The 23,913-nt window shown below is 36.8% G+C and overlaps 2 protein-coding genes and 1 pseudogene across 2 annotated transcripts; all 3 read right to left on the reverse strand.

Moving 5' to 3' along the window:
• Window positions 1-3,946: 3,946 nt before the first annotated feature.
• On the reverse strand, window positions 3,947-5,356 carry LOC149016817 (3'-hydroxy-N-methyl-(S)-coclaurine 4'-O-methyltransferase-like). Its single transcript, XM_089156380.1, has 2 exons — window positions 4,564-5,356; window positions 3,947-4,486 (listed from the first exon to the last, which is right to left on the reverse strand). The coding sequence occupies exons 1-2, from the start codon at window positions 5,323-5,325 to the stop codon at window positions 4,199-4,201; spliced, it is 1,050 nt and encodes a 349-aa protein (XP_089012506.1). The 5' UTR covers window positions 5,326-5,356; the 3' UTR covers window positions 3,947-4,198.
• Window positions 5,357-11,821: 6,465 nt separating this feature from the next.
• On the reverse strand, window positions 11,822-13,249 carry LOC149016818 ((RS)-norcoclaurine 6-O-methyltransferase-like). The gene is made up of 2 exons (XM_089156474.1): window positions 12,451-13,249; window positions 11,822-12,299 (listed from the first exon to the last, which is right to left on the reverse strand). Exons 1-2 carry the CDS (start codon window positions 13,207-13,209, stop codon window positions 12,009-12,011), a joined length of 1,050 nt encoding a protein of 349 aa, XP_089012600.1. The 5' UTR covers window positions 13,210-13,249; the 3' UTR covers window positions 11,822-12,008.
• Window positions 13,250-21,668: 8,419 nt separating this feature from the next.
• Window positions 21,669-22,909, reverse strand: LOC149016819 ((RS)-norcoclaurine 6-O-methyltransferase pseudogene; annotated as a pseudogene).
• Window positions 22,910-23,913: the final 1,004 nt, after the last annotated feature.

Raw genomic sequence — 23,913 nt, forward strand, 5'->3', positions numbered from 1 at the left:
CGTCATCTACCCTTCTCCAAAACGTCCTAAAGCCGATGTTCTTATTTTCTTTACTTGACTTAATTTGGTATAATTCTAATTTCCTAATCTTACGACTGAACCAAGCAAGGATTTGGCATACAAATAGGATTGACTTCAAGAGCTCAAATGCACAATTCCACCCTTGGATTTGAAAAATAAGAAGTTATGTAGGTCTTGTCCAAAAATCAGCTCAATCGGACACCATGACCTTCTGATGAAGAACTTGATCTAAACTAGACAGAAACACTCAAAAACGGGTTTTTTTTTTCCTTCTTCCTTCTTCGACCTAGTACTAAATAGGAAATAAAACCTAAAGCATGCACAGAATACTTCTCTCCACGTTTTTTACTTAAGGAAGCCTCTAGAGTCTACTTTAACTCATAGATGTTATGGATCTATATATATATATATATATATATATATATATATTTTCAAATTTCTTTCATGCCTTAGATCAAGGAATCTATCCATCTTCCATAAATGAGCCAAATGAAATCAAAGTTTCATGTTCGGTTTTGAATTAGAGACATTCAAAATCATGAATCAACATCGACTATAACCCCTAGCCTTCCAAGCTAATGATGCGGGTTCGATTCCCGCTACTTGTTCCATATTAATTGTATTATGATACATGCATCATTGATTATTGACTTTAATACATGTCTTTATTCCGTAAATTTTCTCACATCACATACACTTCGATTCTTCTTCTTCTTTTTTCTTTCTTTCTTTTTTTCTTTTTTTCTTTTTTTATTTTTTTGGAACACGAGATAGGAAAGGAAAAACGCAAAAGGAAAGAAAAAAGAATGAAAACATCCATTGTCTAATGGATAGGACACATGAAAAAGACTTTTCTTTTTTAGTAGAATAAAATTCAGCTTGGTTCTTTAAGATTCTTTTCACAAAATTTTCTAATAATACCTTTGTAGATTTTGTTGATTTCTTATAAGTACAAATAATAAATCTTAATCAGCATTTACTAAGAAATACATAAAAAATAACCAAAATTATAGAAATAAAACCAGTTAATTAATAGATATAAAATCTACTCATCAATTTAGAAGAAATATAGAACCCATCAGTCAAATCCTTAGTATGGTGATCACATTCAACACAAAATTGTTTTGGGTTATTTAGGATTTTTCGTTTACTTCACGATTCATTAAGTATTCAGTTTGATTTTGTTCCTATGAAATATAATTTTATTGTAGACGTCTTACCTTAGAGGGTCCGCACAAGATAGATGGTTGAACCCATTTTAACTCTATGGCTCTTAGAACAGCTTATTATGCAAACCATGTTGGAAAAAAATCCTCTGCTGTGTACAATAGTGCATTTTTGTACCAAATGATTGGCTAAGATTTAAGCTTAATTTAAAATTTTAAAAAATCATCATATTCTTATATTTATTTTGTTTTCTCAGGTAATTATTTAGTATATATGTGGACAGGATGTTTTTTCGAGTATTGCACTTTCAACCAAATTTCGTTTCACTCAAATCATGTGGAGGTAGTTGTGGCTCGCTAGACATGATTGCCACATTAATCACATAACAAAATTGTATTTTATAATGAAAATTATGACTGACCCGGAGGATTCCTAAAAGTGAGGTAACTCATTATGACAACTTTAATACAACATGCCAACAGGGCATGCTCTGTGATGAGTAGGCTATCATCTTAGGGTATCAATTCATTAATGGCAAATGGTATGATTCGTATGAACTTGATACCCTAAGTTGGAATCCCATGGTGTAACCTCTCCATGGCTCACGTTGTTGTAGGGAGTGCACGTCTAACAGTTGCGAACAAATAATACCATCAGCTTTGCAAATGCTCACGTAAAAATAAAAATAATTTTACACTAGGGCCCTTTATTTTTTTTTAGTTTTTTATTTTTTGTTGCCAACCCCGGTTCCAAGCATGGAAAGTAATTTCGCCGAATTTCGCAAAATTTCGCCGAAATTCGGTGGTTTCTCTCCCTAGCGAAACGATATTTTCCATATATCGCCGAAATCTCGGCAAAATCTCGCCGAATCGGCGAAATATCGTATTTCTCATCATTTTCCGTGTTCTTTAATTTGTGGTTGGAGTGTTAATTGATATTTGAGCCACACGTGGCAGTTGTTAAACCACAAGATTATAAAAAACAAGAAAAGCAAAACATAAACAATAGTATATTGATTTAACAAGATCAATATTTTATTATTTTTTTAAATTTTCAATCAATGTTTTGCAGTTTGCAGATACATGATGGGACTCATTGAAGGGTTTTTGCTGTTTTTTCAAAATTTGCATTAATGATTTGTAGACAAAAAAAAGTCAGACTATTAATATTTTATGTTATTAAAATTGTACATAAAAATTGACGTTGACGTGTGGGTGTTATATATAATAAATGACTTTTCTTCCAATTCGCTGAATTCGCCCGTTCGCCGCCTAGCGAACATGGCAAAACGAACGAACTTTCGTTCCATGGTTCCAAGGCTTTGCCTAGACTAATCCGGTCTTCGACCCGAGTCGCACACCTAGCTGTGGTGGGTGAGTCTCCCAGCGGAGGATTTTTGCATCCACAAGGTTTCGATACCGGAACCTTGCTTAAGCGGACCTAGCTGCTTACCACTTAGACTAACCCCGTTGGTACACTAGGTCCCTTTAATAAAGCCCAAACTTGGATTGTGTCCTTGATGTTACTAAAAGTAAGTCTAGATCCAACACCGTCAAATACTGTTTGCGACTATTAACAAAAGTCAAATTAAATTCATGGAATGATCAAGTTACCTAATGAACGAAATCTCGCCTGAGTTTGCCTAGTTCGCCTTGGTAAAAATTTTTCGAGATTCCTTCTCTCATTCAATTTCTCAAATCCCGATTCCTCAATCCCTATTATTATGAAAGTATGACACGCAATCTAGAGTCTCACCCACTTTTAATAAAATTCAAAATTTCCCAATCCATTTCCATCATCACGCCAAGAAAAGATAAGATATTTATTCTTTTTTCATTTTTCAAAGTTTGGTTGCCTGCATGCTTGCTTGTGGGATAAACTTCATATCTTATGATTTTTTTATCTACAATTTTCATTTTTTAAAGTAAGGTTGTGTGCATGCGTGGGATACACTTCACTCTCCACATCTTCACTCACTCTTCACTGAGATTTTAAACGAATAAAAAGAGGAGAAACAGGCGGTGGTTCTTGCAAAGGATTTTATTACAGGCAGTAGTTTGGGTGATTTTAGCATTGAGAGAAGAGAATAAGTGAAGAACAAGTGAACAACAGAAGATTGAAGGGTTTCGGGCATATATTGCACCTTTTAAAACACTGTTGGAGTTTGAGTTGCAGAGTTTGATTTTTTTGAATTCATCATCTTTTTCTTCTTCAGTCTTCTGCATCAAAGCAAGGATTTCGCAGGTGATTGAAGGATTTCGACCATGAAGTTGAAGTGCTAAACACGGTCGACGACATTTTGCAGGTTCATTGTCGATTTTTGCCGGGTTTTTGCCGATTCGGCATTTTTCCAGTGACATTTACGATTTTCCGGTGATTTTGTTGAACTTCATTTTTCGGTGTAGCTTTCGATTCAATATTCTCCAAACTGGGCGAAATTCCAGGCAAATTTTGCCGAAATGTTTTATCTTAAAGTTACCCCTTACGTGTTAAAATGACTTAAATGCCCATTAACTTGAATCCTATTTTTAAAGTTGAACCCTAAACCTAAAATTACAAGTTTAGTTTGTCTTATTATTTTTCGACACCAAAATTCCATATAGGTGGAGTACCCAACGTTCACGTTATCGAAAATCACCTGCCCCCATCGTCAATGTTTAACCTCACAAGCTCTTTCATTTTTCCTCTCCATTCTTTTTCTCGAAGTAACAAAGTGTGTTGTGTTGTATATGAACATCAGAAAACAAACTCTAGAAACATAGACAAATCCATTCAAATTTATGACCACCTTTAACATTGCTATTGGAACTTGAAAGAACAACAAACCAAACAAGAAGAAAAGACAATTATATAAACTGAAACTTCGCTTCATGTTCGAACAGTACTGTATGGGAATGTCACCCAGCTCGCCTTTATTCTTACTAGTGATTCAATTGCATATGCTTGAATCTTATTCATGACTCAATATGAAAATCTTTAAATCCAAGTGCCCTTCTCTGGCTACTAACTACTAAGGATAAGCCTCAATTATAGAAGCCAGAGGTAAAAAAGGGGTTATTTTGCATTTGCTGTAGCCTGCGTTGTGAATGAGCTTCTCCCATTCTTCTGCTGTCCTCTCTTTTCCTCCAAAATTCACCATCAAGAACATGTCTGCCATTAAAGCTGGGGACATGTCCATTTCTGTGTTCATGTCTATCACCATTTCAATTATAATTACCTTTCCTCCAGCTGGAATTGCCTTCTTGCATTGCTCAAGGATTTTCATGCATTTCTCATCACACCAATCGTGAAGGATATACTGCCAGAAAACACACCTCTCAAACACAGACTATCTTGAAAAGAAAAATAAAAAAAGGTCAATTATGAGGAACTCACCTTGAGTATGACGGCATCAGCGCAAGGCACCGAGGTGAACATATCCCCTTCAACCCAGTCCACTTCACTGCTCTTCTGTGAGTTGCTCCTGATCACCTGGGCAAGATCAAGAACACAGCATTTGATGCTTGGGAACTCCTTTGCTATCTCCTTAGCAGCTGCTCCATTTCCTCCTCCAACATCAACTAAAGATCCAATCCCGTCAAATAACCATGATCCACATCTCCTTAAGATCTCACGAAAAATCTCTTTCGTGTTGCCTTCTTGACCTTCATTGAACATTCGAGCGACATCAGGATGTCTAGCCAAATATTCCCAGTTGCTCATGCCATGGTGCCTCTCGAATGCTGTTGGACCTCCTTGGATGCTGCTACCCATACTCATCCAAGCTCCCACTCCCCACTCGGTTAGTCCCCCAAGAATCATTGGAACGATAAAGGACCCGCTATCTCGGAGTAGACACTCAGAGTAGCGAGTCAACCCATAGGTGCCATCCTTGTTGTCCAAAGTGAAGAGACCCATGTAGTGAACGACGTACCTCATTAAGCTTTGGAGGCGATCCATGTCTACTGTCGGCAAAGGAAGAGCAGCAGCGAGCTCTTGGAGTGTCATGGGCTTTTTTTGGTTATGAATGATGTCTGCAACTCCAAGCTCCATCACACATTTCAGGGACATTGACTCCATGAACCCATGAACGAATTTCACAATGCCCATCCGTGCTGCCATAAGTTCTTTCATTTGCTCGTCCATCTGCTTCTCCATGATTGACTTGCTCTACGGCAGGAGAAAAAGATTAGTGCTTCGTTTGATCTTTAAATTTTCGCCTCTGAGTGATATTTATAGCTATGGCGACTCATTTCTTGTATACTTAATTTTATTTAAAATGATTCTACAGAAAAGAAAATTTTATTCAAAATGTTGCTCTCTAGAAGCCTTATCCTGATTATTCATTTTGGCGGACATATTGAGGAGTCCTCTAAGGTAATGTATAGTTTCCTGTCACTGGTGTAGTCAAAAAAATATATGTTGGTCTGTTTAATCATTCCCTCCAACATTATCTCATATTTATTGAAAAAGAAATGTTATTATTGCAGTCTGCAATGAGATTGTAAATTAATTCTCTTAAAGAAAGAACTTATCCACCCATCTACGGTGGAGTAGAATCTTGAACAATAGAGCCAATATCTATCATGTTGGGAAGTAAAATTTGTTTTGTTCCATTAATATAAACAGCACGTAGTCTTGCTTCTACTTAATCTAATCATGGATTTTTTTTTTCTTCTTCTTTTTCTTCTTTCTTTCTGTTTGAAGCTTTGATAAAATAAAATTTTTATAAATTATTGCCTTGTTGGTCAACAAACGAGGACTGCATGGCACTAGTTTATTCTGAAAACTCTTGAGGGTAGAGATGCAAAGGATTTAATATTGGTCTCTTATTATAGCGAAATGATTTGGAGGGAAGAAAGCACTCTCAATCACACTTTTATTGTGGTGATTACACAACAGAAAACTATTTGGTGTCTAGAACTTGGGAAAAGATCGTCTGTTGTGCACATCTCTCTGCTGTGCACAACAGTGCGACACCACAGTTTGACAAGTGTTAAATTCTTAATTAATGACTCAGATTAAAAAGCTGAGTTTTAAATGCAAAAAAAAATTCACATTTATGACTCTTTTAGCCAACCCCACCCGTTTCCTAAAATACGGGAAAACCGACCTGAAAATTTCTCATAGTTTGCCATTTCAACTCTATCTTCTTCCCTCTCACTGCCTTCTTCCCCGTTTGCAATTCATGGTTTCCCACTCCAAATCGGAGGCTGATGATGCTTTTATTTTCCTGGTAAGATACGAACTTCCTTTTGTCTAACCCTATATAATAATTTGAATAAAAAGAGTGATTACCTTACTACTACTCAAAGTTGTGTATCCAGGTTTTGTCCTCCTTCCTCTGAAAATTTTTCCTCTACTAATTCTTTTTTTCTTTTAATTCTGTGCACTTGAAAAAAATTGCTGAAATCGCTAGTTATTTACTGGCGATTCAATCCTTAGATTCAAGCCCCAAATCTATGGAATAGGGGTATAATCAAGGTGGATTGACATCCTCTGTAATTCCTTTCCCTACAATTCCCTGTAATTCCCTCGTAGGATTGTGCCATGTGGCATTTAAGTAATCCAATGATTATCCAATTTAAACTAAATTAGAATTTTATTTAAACCCACCCATAAATTTGAATTTTATTTAAACTCTAGTTTGTTGGGTATCATTGGATTACTTAAATGCCACATGGCACAATCCTATGAGGGAATTACAGGGAATTGTAGGGAAAGGAATTACAGAGGATGTGAATCCAATCAAGGTGGTGCTGGAATCACTGAGGCTTGAAATTCATGCAGCAGGGAATTAATTAGTATGGTAATGAAGAGAAAGTTTTCTGAATTGAAATACATCGTTGGTACATTTGGGTTCTGGTTTGACAAGTGGTAGTAGAGATAGGGTTTTTGTAATGTTTAGAATTGATCCTTGGTATCACAATAAAACCCTAGATTTTGAATCTTTAATTTAGTTCAACTTAACATAGTCGCCTCTGTTTTTGAGTAGAAAGTATTGCTAGAAGAAGATAGAGTTGAAATAGCAAACGATGAGAAAATTTTAGGTCGGTTTTCCTTGTTTTTCAGAAACGGGTGGGATTGGCTAAAACGGGTCATAAATGTGGGTATTTTTCATTTAAAACTCAGCTTTTTAATCTGAGTCATTAATTAAGAATTTAACACTTGTCAAATGTGGTGCCGCACTGCTGTGCACAGCAAAGAGATGCGCACAGAAGACGATTTTTTCCCCAGGATTTTCATCCTTTAGTTTTCATTTTAACGATTATCAGCTTAATTTTGTTTATAGGAATTATAACTTCGTTGATCCGACCGCCGCGCCCCCCCACGAACCCGCAAACGAGCTCGACCGGGGTCGAGGCGCCCACGACAAGTCGCCATATTGATCTCACTACTCAATGAGATCGTATTGCCAGTATGTACCGCCCCTGGTTCGGGTCTTTGTGGTGGGTTTAAACCGCTAGGTTGTGGGGGAACCTGGCCTCCTACTACTCTCTTTCGGGGGGCCCTTCTGCTTGCTTTGCCCCGCCCCCCCCGGGTCCCCCCCCGCGTTCGGGGCATAGAATGACCATTTTAGTCATTAACAACTTCATTGTAGAAATCTTAGCTTAAAGCACCCCATCTAGCACGAGATAGATAGGTTAACCCAACTGTGGATCTCAGAGACCATCACTTAGACCATGATGGGTCTTGCTTTGTCAACAAAATTTCATTTGAACCCGCAAAAATAAAATAAAATTTTCAAGAACCTAAAGGTAGTTTTGTGACTAACTAGACATGCCACATTGAGCACATGACAAAGTGGAATTCTCCAATGAAAATTATGATAACTCAAAAAGTAGACTCTAAACAGAAGAATAGGACTATAAAATTTTCCATAAGGCCCTTAACTAGGGTAAAAAATTCTGTATGAACAAGGAGTTGGGTTCAGTTGGTATTTTATTTCAGTTTCATGGAATGATGATAGGACTTGAAACTAAATCGATCAAAGATCAAATCGGTTCTTTAATTGAAAGTAAACCAAACCAAACGTGAACTCTAGTTTGGAGCTTCAAGTGGGGTCATGCGGGACCAACAGAATTTGAATAATTTTGAAGCAGCTTCTTTGGCCGTGGACTCTAGTTTTGAAATTCAAAATTACTTAGATACGGCAAAATGTTTTAATTCAATTGGTAAACTTTTTTTGGGAGTTCACTAGTGGGACCTACAGATAAGCTCGAAAGTGGTTCGGCCACTCCATTTGAATTTCAAAATGTGCTTGTTGCAAGTAAGAGTTCTAAGCAAATTGGAAACCCTTCTTTGGGGTGTTCATTGGTAGGACCTGAAGTTGCAAATATTATTAGAAGTTCGGCCATTGAAGGAACTAGGGAGGATGATTTGGATTGTTGTGGAGCCCATCAGAATTTGGCCAGGCTGGAGAGTTCGGTCAATGATGAAACTTTGCAATTGAAAGTAGTTCTTCCACTTTCGTCTTCGTCTATATCAGTGCGGGTTGAAGGTTCTCCTCGTCAAAAACCTGATCGTCCGAAGAAGGCTCATGCAGTGAAGAAAGTAGTAACAAGTAAAAAGGGTTCTATGGCAGAGGAATTCAAGAAGATAGATGCAGCTTTAGAGAAAGTATCCATAGTGCATCAGAGCCTCCCATTGGGAGAGGATAGTGCTGCTATGTAACTATTGCTATGAAGCTTTTCTTAAAGATCTTGATTTGGATGCATCTAGACATCTTACATTTCGTTTCTGATGGTTTAGTTGTTGTCAATTATGAGTAGAAACCAGTGAAGAAGGGTGTATTGGGGGCAACTGTTGTTGCGGGTGAGCAAGGTAGGTACTAATTGTTGTATTTCTTTTTTTTTTCTTCTTTTCGTTATAAAATGACCCTTTTAGCGAAAAAAAGTAAACCAAGCCTATTGATTTGGTCAGGTTTAAATTCTAGTTCAGCATCTCCAAAGGTTTCTAATTCGGATCTCAACTCATACATCTGTTTTTTTTCTTTTTTCTTTTTGTAGTAAATATATTTATTGATTGTATTCAGAGGATAAAACCAAGTCTAAGGCTACAAGGTCCATCAGCCAAAAAGTAGAAATGGGCCAAACAATTGTATCACCAACAACTAGGCCCTCTGGGCTAGGACATGCACACTACTATTGGTAGTCCTAGAATTTTAACAAAATTACAATCAGTAAAATAGGGCCCCAAATGACAGATGTCAGCAGTGATGTACTCAACTTCTTCTTCTTCTTCTTTTGGAGGGGGTGTCTTAGAGGGTTGAATTGATTGATTTTTTTGGTAGAAAGGTTGATTTTTTTTTTGGGGTCAAAAAATAACTTATAATATGCTCTCTAGAGGAATACTAGAGGCAATAAGGGAGGGATTTACAATAAAAAGGTGTGGGGGACAACTGTTATGTTCTAACTCAAAACCTTGAACCCGATTTCAAAGATAGACCCACACCGACATATTTTGTTGTAGCCTGCATTGGGGATGAGCTTCTCCCATTCTTCATTTGTCCTCTTTTTTCCTCCAAAATTCACCATCAAGGACAAGTCTGCCATTAAAGCTAAGGATGCGTCCATTTCTTAATTCATGTCTATCACCATTTCAACTATATTACCTTCCTGCAACTGGAATTGCCTCCTTGCATCGCTCAAGGATTTTCACACTCTTCTCATTACACCAATCGTGAAGGATATATTGCAACATAGAAAGAAAAAAACTATGGTATATTTGCAGTTTTTGGTAGTTATCGATCCTAGATTAAGAGATTCAGCTTAGAAGAGGGAGTATGAAATCATAGTTCGTGGCAAAAAAGTAGTTGTTTCTTTGCATTTCAAGTCTAATTATAATGCTCCCCGAGAGAAAACATGGAGGAGAGAGAAGCTCTGGGGAATTCGGGGGTGCCTAGGGAGTTTGTCTTCTTGTGTTTGAAGCCTCCTGAAGAGGCTGTCAATGGTGATCATACCACAATGGGTGGGGACAAATCTTATGCGGGAGTGATGGGGAGTTCGTTGTTGCATGAGATTGATTCCCTCCCTTCTCCAATACAGGCTGGTACGCATCACAGGATTGTAATTCCGCAATAGGAGTACGAGTTGCAACGAAATTAGTTCCGTTTCTCTTTGATTGGGCGAGCTAATTTTCGCTTAACGCCATGGATGAGTTGTGAGTGCTTGCTAGGAGCTCTTGAAAATTGACTAAGGGGTGCTCTTACACTCACTGGGGATAAGGTTTATCATCTTTCAGTTCGGTAGTGAGGCAAATATGATAGAGGTGTGGCGTAGAGATTTCTAGAACGTTGGCAAGCAATACATTCGCTTTCAGCGATGGAGGCCACACTTTAATATTCACTGTCCTCAACCGACTGGGTAAGTTGGTCTAGGTTCGCTTCCCTGATTACCTCTCGAGTATTGGCATAAGAAAGTGCTTCTTTCTATAGCAAAGTCCGTCGGGAGACATCTCTCTTTTGATAGAAGCCCTCTCTGATAGACTCTATTGAGGGTATTACTAGGAACAAACAAGATCCAAACACAGCATGTCCTTCCTCACAACTTTATAAAATTAAGTCCATTAGGTTGACTTATGGCTGATGGAATGACCACCTTACTTAATGGTAAGCACCTTAATCATTGCCATGAATGATCCTATTGCCATTGTTGTGGAACAACTTGTTGGGGAAAATACCGATATTCAATCCACTTTTTCCACTTGTGTAAAATATCAATAAGATAAAGTGCAAGGACGTACTCGTGAGTTGTGATATGTAAAGTATCTGTGTGGACCCACGTGCTTATGACACAAATTATGCAAAAACAATTAACACAAAGAATACAGACACAACAATTTACATGGTTTGACATTGCCTACATCCACAAGCGTACTAGAACTTCTTCACCATGAGAATGAAAATATACAACTTGTACAGTGCGTAGAGTTATGAACAACCCCAACCCTATATCAAAAACTAGATACCCTATACACCCATTCTAAACTCACTCTCAACCCTTGAAGAGGCTACTAACCCACTACAACCCTGACTCAACCACTACTCACACACTCCCTCCCTCCCTCTCTATCTCTATAGAGAGAATTGTATGTTATAAGCAAACCCCTCTCACATCCCACCCTGTTTGTAGATGGGGAGAAGGGGGGGGGGGGGTTGAGAGTTAAGAAGAACTCTCTCTCACTTATATTCTCTCTTCTTCTTTTTTTTCTTCTTTTTTTCACTTGGTCGACAGCAGGATGTCAAACTTTGCTGCCAATTGCCCATCCTCCTTGGCAAGGATGACCGTAACACAACTGTCACTACAGAATTTGAGTTCAGCTTCCTCATGTGTTGTTTTGGAAGTCCAAAGCCATGCAAGCTTAAGCAAAGGTGGAGCGAAGGTCAATGTTTAACCTCGCTAAATTTTTCTTTTTTATTTTTCGTTCTTTTTCTAATAGTAACGACGTGTTTTGTATTTTATATGAATATCAGGAAGAAGAAAAAAATTTCTAGAAACAAAGACAGATCAATTGAAATGACTGTCCACCTTCAACAGTGCTATTGGAAGAACAACAAACCGAAAAACAAGAAGAGACAAATAATTATATAAACTGAAATCTGGGTCTTTTCTCAAACTCCCAACTTACATCGTGAAGAAGGAAAGGAGCCCTATTCCCAGAAATAGACATTTAAGCCAATTTATCAGCTATAATATTAACTTCATGGTGGCAGTGCTGGGTGAAAGAGCAAGAAATTTTCGCCCAGCATGCCTTTATTCTTACTTAGTGATTCAATTGCATATGCTGAATCTTATTAACGACCTTACATGAAAATCTGTAATCCGTGTTTCCTGCACTGACTAGTAAGTGTAAGCCTCAATGATAGAAGCCAAAGGTGAAAATGGGGTTATTTTGCATTTGCTGTAGCCTGCATTGTGAATGAGCTTCTCCCATTCTTCTTTGGTCCTCTCTTTTCCCCCCAAATTCACCATCATGAACATGTCCGACATTAAAGTCCACATGTTCGTTCCCTGATTCATGTCTATCACAGTTTCAAGTATGATTACCTTTCCTCCTTTAGCTGGAATTGCCTCCTTGCATCGCTCAAGGATTTTGATGCTCTTCTCATCACACCAATTGTGAAGGACATGCTGCAATAAAGAGAAAGAAAGAAAGAAAGAAAAAACACTATGGTTTATTTTGCAAATTTGAAAATTCATCATATGCTAGATTAAGAGATGCATCCAGATTGAACAAGAAGAAGATGTATTGGCATATGTGCAGTTCAATCAAGGAACTTACCCCGAGAAGGATGGCATCACCGTGAGGCACTGAGGTAAACATGTCCCCTTCAACCCAGTCCACTTCACTGCTCTTCTCTGAGTTCCTCCTGATCTCATGAGGAAGATCGAAAACACAGCATTTGATGCCTGGGAACTCCTTCGTTATCTCCATAGCAGCTGCTCCACTTCCTCCTCCAACATCAACTAAAGATCCAATCCCATCAAATAACCATGATCCACATCTCCTTACGATCTCACTGAAATTCTCTTTCGTGCTGCCTTCTCGTGCCTCCTCCAAGTTTCGATGGATGCCAGGATGACTAGCCAAATAATCCCAGTATTTCATGCCATGGAGCCTCTCGAATGCTGTCGGACCTCCTTGGAGACTGCTATTCATACTCATCCAAGCTCCAAGTCCCCAGTCTGTTAATGCCCCAAGAGCCATCGAAATGATAAAGGACTCATTTGGGAGCAGGCACTCGGAATAGCAATTCAACCCGTAGGTGCTATCCTTGCTGTCATAAGTGAAGAGTTCCATGTGGTGAACAATGTACCTCATTAAGCTTTGAAGGCGATCCATGTCTACTGTCGGCAAAGGAAGAGCTGCAGCGAGCTCTTGGAGTGTCATGGGCTTTTTGTTCTTATGAAAGATGTCTGCAATTCCGAGCTCCACCACACATTTCAGGGACATAGACTCTATGAACCCATGAATGAATCTCACAATGCGCATCCGTGCTGCCGTGAGTTCTTTCATTTGCTCGTCCATCTCCTTTTCCATGATTAACTTGCTCAACAGTAGGAGAAGAAAAAGAGTTGTGCTTCACTTGATCTTTAAAATTTTTTTCTTCTGAATCATATTTATATAGCCATGGCGTCTCGGTTGCATGCTTAATTATTAAACCAATATGGTTCCAGTCTTTTGACAATTACTAGATCAGTTAATTATGTTCAAAATGTTGCTCTCCAGGATCCTCCTCCAGATCTTGAAGAGATCTTCAGATGGAATTAGTTAGGAGTTCCACTGATAATGTAGGATAGTTTCTTTCTTTCTTTCCTTCCTCTTTTTTGGTCTTTCACCCCTTTTATGTACCATAAATAAAAAGGCAAACAAACAAAATTTGGCTTTCCTTCTTGAGTTTTTTCACAAAAGATAGCTACTGCAAAAGAAGTATTGTCTTTACTTTTTGGGTAGAAATATTGTCTTTTAGTCGACTAGCTTATCTCTGTTTAATCATTCAACTTAACATTACATCATCTTTATAAAATATGTTTTTATTGTAGTTTACGATGACATTATAAATTAATTCTTGTAAAAATATAACTTATCCAAAGATTTAGCATGGGCTGGTATTTCAAACTATATGGCCGATACCAATCACATTGAGAAGTATGATTTGTCTTGTTTTGTTAACGTAAAAAACACGTAAGTCATTTGCCTTATTGTAAAGTTTATACTTTTTTAAATTTGATAATATAAAAAGTTTTTCCTTCTAACAATTGGTTGGCCAACAAATGAGGGAAGGTCCTATTTATTTATTTTTTGGTTTGTCAAACCCCGGTTTCCAAGGCTTTGCCGTTACTAATCCGGTGTTCGACCTGGGTCGCACACCTGGCTGTGGTGCGTGGCAAAGGATTTCTTTAATTAATTTTTGAGTGCGTCGTCTTATGATCTTTAAGAATTAGAGGGAAGCACCTGCACTAGAAGAGTCAAAATGAACAATTTGAACAATTCAAAACTGGCCTAGTGCACTATCCTCACTGAGCCATTGTGATTGCATATGCAATTTAAGGGCGTGCCGTCTGCATTCCGCCTGATGCACTTTCTCGGACTGCGAGCTGTCTGAGCCACTGTGATTGCATATGCAATTTTGTGGCGCGCCGTCTACATTCCACCTGGTGCACCGTCTCAGATGGCGCGTCGTCTGCCTTCCGCCTGGTGCAGCATCTCGAATTGCAACTCCATAGTGTAACATATATACTCTTTTTTTTTTCCATTAAAAGAAAAGTTCTTTATGATTTTCTATTCATTTGAGACAACTTAGAATTCATTCTTTTTATGATAACTAAATCAGGCTTTGAATTCAACTTTGTACCATTTGATATAATGCAGCAGGTTTTTTGGCAATTGGAATTAGACACAGAGCTAAGTACTACTTTGGCTAACTGGAATTGAATCTTGTTACCTGATAACTTCTCATGCCTTCATTTTTCTTAGAACAAAAGCACACATACCCTTCTTCATTTATCACAAACAAGAGTTCTAAAACAAATGGAATTGAACTTGAAGACAGTAACAAAGATTGATCACCCTTTCTCACCCTACCAGACTATAGGGAAAACAGAAAAACATAGGAAACATGATTTTAGATTATTTTGTCTAGTACAGGGAAGCTATTTCACACTAATTTGGGTTCTGAATAAAGGCTACAGCTGTTCTTGGTTTGCAATTTCAGAATACATTTGGGTTTAGAATGCATTCCAATACCCAACGCTTCTTGCTTTCTTGCTTCGCAATTCATGACATAAATCCAGAACAGAGACTTCATATCCAACACAGCTGCAACTCCCCTGCATCTTATTCTGCCATGGCTGATCTTACTTAATATGAATCAAGTATGTTTGCATCATGGGATATCACATGGATCCTAGAGAAACAGAGCAGCAATCAACAGCACATATAGAGAACATTTAATATGAACAGGGGTTGTTCAGGCCTTTTCTTCTGATGTGTAGGACTTGTGGGAGTAGCAACAAGAGTGATAAGCCTTTCCATCAAATATTTCCTCCAACACCATACCTTTGGGCAAAAATAAAAAGGAATCCTAAAGATGCCCCCATTAATCCTTACCTAAGTCTTCATGACATTCTCTGTATGCTGTACTTTTGCCCTGTGTTTCACTTCTCTATTTCTCAAGAGCACTGTGGAGACTCTTTTGCATCTATGGTATATTTTATTTCAACAGTTGACTTTTTCCCCCAATGCTCCCTTATAGAAGAAAAAGACTCAATGATCTAGCAGCTATCACATTCTAGTATCAAACCCATATCAAATTATAAATTGTAGCTGTTAACAAGCAAAGTTGATGATCCTGTGGTTTGGAATTTGAGAGAATTTCTGGTTATCATTTTAAACGAGGGGTTTTCTTCCTCTGCGCCCTACATTTTGGGCTTTGGCAAGCAAGAAATGATTCAATTTTTAAAAAAAGATCTTGGACTCCTATCCAAGTTGCTGAGGTGGTGCAACTAGCCTTTGAAGAATATTGCCAAGCCATCCAAGGAAGACTAAGCCATCAAAAGCCCATGGACCAACAACAATTTGGACTGCCCCACCTCACGGATCTTCCAAAATCAATTCCGACGCAGCAATTAAAGAAAAAAGCCAACATGGTGGTCTAGGCATGGTTATTAGAAATCACTTGGGAGCCCCAATCAAGGCCATATCAGAACCAACACAATTCAGCTCCCCCATTGAAGGAGAAGCATTAGCTATGAGGAAAGCTATACTTATGCACTTGGAGAAGGCTTGGAAAATGTCTTAGTGGAGTCAAACTATAAATCCTTGGTGGAGCTGGTGAAGAATGACCCCTTTGATACCAATTTAGATATTAGGCCCATGGTAACAGATATTTCTCTGTTGGGCAGCTACTTTGTGTCCTGTAGTTTCTCCTACATACCTAGGTCAGCTAATGTTGTGGCGGATAACCTAGCAAGGAAGGCCCAATCCTTGTCAAGCATGACTGATTGGCCCATTTCCACTTTGTGGTTGGAGGAGTTATGTAACCCCCTTCCCCTCTCTCGCTTGAATAGAAGTTGATTTATCAAAAAAAAATCTAAAACAAAATAAGCAAAATGTATAAAAATATCAGTTCTTTTAATGGGGTTCATGTGTAAAGGATAAATTTATTTTGATAATATCAAAAAAATAAATTAATTATGTTCACCCATTGATACCTTGGAGAAGGACAACAATGACACTCTGAAAAAACTATATCTTTCCGGTACACCAATACCCCTTAAAATTATTACCAAAAGAAAAAATACCCCTTAAAATAATTGGAAAAAAAAACATAATTTTTATTTCTACAAATGGAAAAGCTTGGCAAGAATTTATGTAATACTGAAATGTTTATACCCATTAAAATAATAAAAAATTAAAAAAAAACATAATATTTATTTCTACACATGGAAAAGCCTTGGCAAGAATTTGATGTAATACTGAAATGTTTACCTAGTTTATTACCAAAAAAAAAATAAATGTTTGCGAACTTAAATTCAATTAGATTACTTTTCAAAATTGATTATTGACTTAATTCAAAATGTTTTCTTCTAGACATAAAAGCTCTTCGAAACATTTGTACATCGAAGGGCATTATGGTGAATTGGAATAGAAAGAGCCATCTTGCCCTCGGCCCATAAAGCCACGTAGACATTTTTAATATTAATAAATTAAACAAATAAAAACATTTGAAAATATTTCAAATGTAACGGTAACCAAGAAGAGTCTTGCTTTTTGGTACAAGCAAGGGAGCGTGTTCAGCGTGTGAATTCTTCATTTCTTAAACCTTTCAAATCCTCTGGTGCCGTTCCATCCAAAAACTTCGCCACCGGAATCACCAGATCTGCGGCAACAACAACGACGGAGCGACGATATCCGTCATCCTGACCGAAAACGCACACACAAACCCAAACCAGCTCGATTTCTTACGCCTAGTACTCATTCTTCAAGACCAATTCCACAGTTGTTCATCCATGGCAAGATCTTCCAGATCTACTTTCTCTTTCACGCTCTCACCATCTGTATTCTCTTCTGTGAAACCCTCCCAGTCTCCAAGACTCAGCTAAACCCTTCGTCGGGGACCAATGGGGCTTAAGAAAGAGACGATGAACTATCCATGGTAAGATCTTCTTCCAGATCTGCTTCCTCTTTCATCTTCCTTATCATCTTCGCCATCTCTATTCGACTCTGTGACTACTTTCCGTAAATGCCGTCTCTGTATCCGCGCAAGAAATATACGCTCTGATACCATGTTCTAATTTATTATGTTTATAGGCTATAATATGAATGAAATCTAAACAAATGATTGTATAATAATGTACATTGGTTGTCACCAAGGTTTCTTTGTTCAACTATCTGCTTAAGAGATATTCATAATTAAATATGTTGCTAACCTTACTGATTTCTTCACCTTTTTATTGGTAATTGTAATTAGTATTTTCAAATAATTTTTTATAAATTAGCAAATGCGTATTTATAAAAGTTTTAAATTATTTTACTTAAGTATGCAATAACAGTTGCAATTCCTGAAAGGCACATTTTTCATATTGTTGATCATATACTAGCATTCAACCGTAAGTTGATTGGACTGACAATGTATCTGGGTCTCAGAAATGAAGGCAAAAAGAATATTGATCTCGACAGTTCATCCATAGTCTTATCAGCAAAATAAGTCTTGTATGATTATTATAACAACTATTTTTTTCTACTGGAATTATTGTAGCATCTCATAATTTACATTTATTTTTTCAGTTTTATTTTCAAGCAATCTATAACAAATTTGGCCACACAATAAAAGTGGTGTTGAATGGTTTTATGCCAGGGTACTATGACGTGAATAACACTATAGGTGTAGAAGAAAAAAAGTTGGCCAGAAAGTGTTACAGAATTTTCTAAACATCAATTTCCTCGAAATGGTCAACGGTAGAGGTCTTCTATAAAGAAAATGTAAGCTCTGATACCATGTTCTAGGGTATTATGGTTATAAGCTATAATATGAATAGAGTCTTAACAAATGAGTATATAATAGTGTACGTTGGTTGCCTCCGAGGTTTCTTTGTTCAGCTATTTGCTTAAGAGTTATTCGTAATTAAATTTGCTGCTAACCTTACCGATTTATTCACTTTTTTTATTGATAATTGTAATTAGTATTTTCAATTAATCTTTTATAAATTAGTATATGTTTATCTATAATTAGTATCTGTCAAAGTTTTAAATTTTTTTACTTAAGTTTGCAATAACAGTTGTAATTCCTGAGAGGTATATTTTTCATATTGTTTATCACATACTAGCATTCAACCATAAGTTGATTGGACTGACAATGTATCTAGGTCTAAAAAATGAAGGCAAGAGGAATATTGGTCTCGACAATTTAATCCTTAGTCTTAACAGCAAATTAAGTCTTGTATGATTATTATAACAAGTTTTTTTTTCCTACTGGAATTATTATAGTATCTCATAACTTACATTTATTTTTTCAATTTTATTTTTCAAGCTATTTGTGACAAATTTGGTTGCACAATAAAAGTAATGTTGCATGGTTTTGTGCTAGGTTATTATAACGTGAATGACACTATAGACATAGAAGAAAAAAAAGTTGGCGGAACGTGTTACAGAATTTTTCAAATAACATCAATTATGTCGAAAGACAAAACAGTGGAGGCTTTTATAAAAAAAAAGTATTATATTTATAGTCTATAATATGAATGGAATCTTAACAAGTGATTGTATAATAGTGTACATTGATTGTCTCCAAAATTTATTTGTTCAACTATTTGCTTGGAAATTTTCATAACTAAATATATTGTTAACATTACTGATATTGCTAACATTACAGATGTTTTCACTTTTTTTTATTGTTAATTGTAATTGGTATTTTTAAATAGTCTTTTATAAATTACTATGTGTATCTATAATTAATATTTGTTGAATTTTTAAATTTTCTTACTTATGTTTGAAATAACAGTTGCAATTCTTGAAAAATACATTTTTTTCCCCTTTTGCTGGTCACATACTGACATCCAACCATAAGTTGATTGGATTGATAATGAATTTGAGTTTTAGAAATGAAGGGAAGAGAAATATTGGTCTCGACAGTTTCATCCCCAATCTTGTCAACAATGTAAGTCTTGTATGATTATTGTACTAACTTTTTTTTTTTTCAACTGTAATTTTTATAGTATCTCATAATTTATATTTGTTTTTCCAATTCACTTACCAGAGAGTACGTGACAAGTTTGATTACACAACAAAAGTGGTGTTGCCTGGTTTTGTGTCAGTATACTATGACGTGAATAACACTATAAATGTACAAGATAAAAATTTGGCAGAATATGTTACAGAATTTTCCAAACAATATCAATTCACTCGAAAAGAACAACTGTGTGGAGGTCTTGTAAAGGTTTTGTGCCAGTGTACTATGTTTGTAAGCTATAATTTGAATGAAATATTAACAAAGGGTTGTATAATAGTATACATTAGTTTCCCCTAAGATTTTTTGTTCGTTATCTACTTAGGATCTTCATAAATAAATATGTTGCTAACCTTAATGATGTCTTTACTTTTTTTATTGGTAATTGTAATTAGTATCTTCAAGTAATCTTTTATAAATTAGTATATGTGTATCTATAATTAGTATTTGGAAACATTAAATTTTTTTACTTTGGTTTGCAATAATAGTATAATTCATGAGGGATACATTTTGCTCATTGGTGATCACATACTAGTATTCAACCGTAAGTTGATTAGACTGACAATGTATCTGGATCTAAAAATTTAAAGGCAAGAGGAATATTGTTCTCAACAGTTTCTTCACTTAATGATACCATAAATGATTTACATTAATACATTAAGAAGATAGAGAAAGAAAACATTGACCTAAATAATGTCATTTGTCACATTCACAAATGGGCAAAAGAACCGAGACAACCTAGTAGGAACTCTCCAAAAGAAACCTCAAGTTAAAGAAAGACTTGGTTTCAATGGTGAAACCACTACTCTTAGAAAGGGTAAGGAGGTTAGATTTGAAAATCAGTAAAATCTTTCATCAAAACCCACAAACATTTAAGAAAACACTTAAAGTGAGAACAAGACTTATCCTCAAATAAATAAAGGGGAAAATGTAAGAAAAAAATTACTACTACTAAAAGAAATGACAAAATGGAATATAAAGAAATAGTCCAAAGAATAATCAAGGAGCAAAAATTCCAAACTACTTTAAATAAGGTTATTCAAATAATAATAGAGGATACCAAAACAACCATGACTATAGATGGCAAAAAAACCCAAAGTTACCAAAATGCCCAAAACCAACACCTTCACCAATTTTGGCCAAATCAAAATCATATGGTGTTTAACTACTTTATGACAATAATCCTTACTATGTCCCTTTTGAGCATGTCTCAACTACCTACCATTGGACCCATAGTTCAGAGTTACCTACATCCACAAACGTAATAGGACTTCTTCACTATGAAAATGGAAATACACAACTTGTACAATGCTTTGATTTATTATCAAACCTAGTCCTGTATTTAAAATCGAATACCCTCGTACACCTTCTCTAAACTCATACTCTCAACTTTTGAAGATGTTACTAACCCACTACTGGGTGTTCTCTCACTTGTTGCATTTACAAGAAAACCCCGTTCCTATCCCCCAAATTTATAAATGGGGAGAAGGAGAGTGGTGGTTGAGAATTAGAGAAAGAAACTAACCCTTTTTCGGTTTTTTTTTTTTTTTTTGGGGGGGGGGGGGGGTGTGCAGAGTTGGGAAAAACTGTTAGTTTTATTTTGTTTTATTTATTTCACTTGGTCGGCAGCACAATGTCAAAATTTGCTGCAGACTGCCCATCCTTGAGGATGACCCTAAGGCAAGTGTCACCGTGGAATTTGAGTTAGCTTCCTCATGTGCCGTTCTGGAAGTCGATCCGAAGCCATGCATGCTTAAGTAAAGGGAGAGAGGAATAGGTCAAATGGTCAATGTTTAACCTCGCTAGTTTTTTCATTTTTATTTTTCGTTCTTTTTCTAATAGTAACGACGTGTTTTGTATTTTATATGAATATCAGGAAGAAGAAAAAAATTTCTAGAAACAAAGACAGATCAATTGAAATGACTGTCCACCTTCAACAGTGCTATTGGAAGAACAACAAACCGAAAAACAAGAAGAGACAAATAATTATATAAACTGAAATCTGGGTCTTTTCTCAAACTCCCAACTTACATCGTGAAGAAGGAAAGGAGCCCTATTCCCAGAAATAGACATTTAAGCCAATTTATCAGCTATAATATTAACTTCATGGTGGCAGTGCTGGGTGAAAGAGCAAGAAATTTCGCTTCATGTGGGAACCGTGTATGCACTTCTCGCCCAGCATGCATTTATTCTTACTAGTGATTCAATTGCATATGCTGAATCTTATTCATAACCTTACATGAAAATCTGTAATCCGTGTTTCCTGCACTGACTAGTTAGTATAAGCCTCAATGATAGAAGCCATAGGTGAAAATGGGGTTATTTTGCATTTGCTGTAGCCTGCATTGTGAATGAGCTTCTCCCATTCTTCTTTGGTCCTCTCTTTTCCCCCCAAATTCACCATCATGAACATGTCCGACATTAAAGTCCACATGTTCGTTCCCTGATTCATGTCTATCACAGTTTCAAGTATGATTACCTTTCCTCCTTTAGCTGGAATTGCCTCCTTGCATCGCTCAAGGATTTTGATGCTCTTCTCATCACACCAATTGTGAAGGACATGCTGCAATAAAGAGAAAGAAAGAAAGAAAGAAAAAACACTATGGTTTATTTTGCAAATTTGAAAATTCATCATATGCTAGATTAAGAGATGCATCCAGATTGAACAAGAAGAAGATGTATTGGCATATGTGCAGTTCAATCAAGGAACTTACCCCGAGAAGGATGGCATCACCGTGAGGCACTGAGGTAAACATGTCCCCTTCAACCCAGTCCACTTCACTGCTCTTCTCTGAGTTCCTCCTGATCTCATGAGGAAGATCGAAAACACAGCATTTGATGCCTGGGAACTCCTTCGTTATCTCCATAGCAGCTGCTCCACTTCCTCCTCCAACATCAACTAAAGATCCAAGCCCATCAAATAACCATGATCCACATCTCCTTACGATCTCACTGAAATTCTCTTTCGTGCTGCCTTCTCGTGCCTCCTCCAAGTTTCGATGGATGCCAGGATGACTAGCCAAATAATCCCAGTATTTCATGCCATGGAGCCTCTCGAATGCTGTCGGACCTCCTTGGAGACTGCTATTCATACTCATCCAAGCTCCAAGTCCCCAGTCTGTTAATGCCCCAAGAGCCATCGAAATGATAAAGGACTCATTTGGGAGCAGGCACTCGGAATAGCAATTCAACCCGTAGGTGCTATCCTTGCTGTCATAAGTGAAGAGTTCCATGTGGTGAACAATGTACCTCATTAAGCTTTGAAGGCGATCCATGTCTACTGTCGGCAAAGGAAGAGCTGCAGCGAGCTCTTGGAGTGTCATGGGCTTTTTGTTCTTATGAAAGATGTCTGCAATTCCGAGCTCCACCACACATTTCAGGGACATAGACTCTATGAACCCATGAATGAATCTCACAATGCGCATCCGTGCTGCCGTGAGTTCTTTCATTTGCTCGTCCATCTCCTTTTCCATGATTAACTTGCTCAACAGTAGGAGAAGAAAAAGAGTTGTGCTTCACTTGATCTTTAAAATTTTTTTCTTCTGAATCATATTTATATAGCCATGGCGTCTCGGTTGCATGCTTAATTATTAAACCAATATGGTTCCAGTCGTCTCGTGTTGCATGCTTAATTATTAAACCAATAGGCAGTCTTTTGACAATTACTAGATCAGTTAATTATGTTCAAAATGTTGCTCTCCAGGATCCTCCTCCAGATCTTGAAGAGATCTTCAGATGGAATTAGTTAGGAGTTCCACTGATAATGTAGGATAGTTTCTTTCTTTCTTTCTTTTTTCTTTTTTTGGTCTTTCACCCCTTTTATGTACCATAAATAAAAAGGCAAACAAACAAAATTTGGCTTTCCTTCTTGAGTTTTTTCACAAAAGATAGCTACTGCAAAAGAAGTATTGTCTTTACATTTTGGGTAGAAATATTGTCTTTTAGTCGACTAGCTTATCTCTGTTTAATCATTCAACTTAACATTACATCATCTTTATAAAATATGTTTTTATTGTAGTTTACGATGACATTATAAATTAATTCTTGTAAAAATATAACTTATCCAAAGATTTAGCATGGGCTGGTATTTCAAACTATATGGCCGATACCAATCACATTGAGAAGTATGATTTGTCTTGTTTTGTTAACGTAAAAAACACGTAAGTCATTTGCCTTATTGTAAAGTTTATACTTTTTTAAATTTGATAATATAAAAAGTTTTTCCTTCTAACAATTGGTTGGCCAACAAATGAGGGAAGGTCCTATTTATTTATTTTTTGGTTTGTCAAACCCCGGTTTCCAAGGCTTTGCCCTTACTAATCCGGTGTTCGACCTGGGTCGCACACCTGGCTGTGGTGCGTGGCAAAGGATTTCTTTAATTAATTTTTGAGTGCGTCGTCTTATGATCTTTAAGAATTAGAGGGAAGCACCTGCACTAGAAGAGTCAAAATGAACAATTTGAACAATTCAAAACTGGCCTAGTGCACTATCCTCACTGAGCCGTTGTGATTGCATAT

The sequence above is a fragment of the Hakea prostrata genome, chromosome 5, assembly GCF_041222555.1.
Source record: "Hakea prostrata isolate BN-2017 chromosome 5, UWA_Hpros_2, whole genome shotgun sequence".
In the NCBI taxonomy this organism is placed as follows: Eukaryota; Viridiplantae; Streptophyta; class Magnoliopsida; order Proteales; family Proteaceae; genus Hakea; species Hakea prostrata.

What these genes read in the sequence shown, in the direction of transcription:
- LOC149016817 (XM_089156380.1), bottom strand. Translation starts at nt 5,325, where the DNA reads ATGGAGAAGCAGATGGACGAGCAAATGAAAGAACTTATGGCAGCACGG. An exon ending in CTGATGCCGTCATACTCAAG is followed by an intron (nt 4,487 to 4,563) that starts GTGAGTTCCTCA and finishes GTTTTCTGGCAG; the next exon opens with TATATCCTTCACGATTGGTG.
- LOC149016818 (XM_089156474.1), bottom strand. Translation starts at nt 13,209, where the DNA reads ATGGAAAAGGAGATGGACGAGCAAATGAAAGAACTCACGGCAGCACGG. An exon ending in GTGATGCCATCCTTCTCGGG is followed by an intron (nt 12,300 to 12,450) that starts GTAAGTTCCTTG and finishes TCTTTATTGCAG; the next exon opens with CATGTCCTTCACAATTGGTG.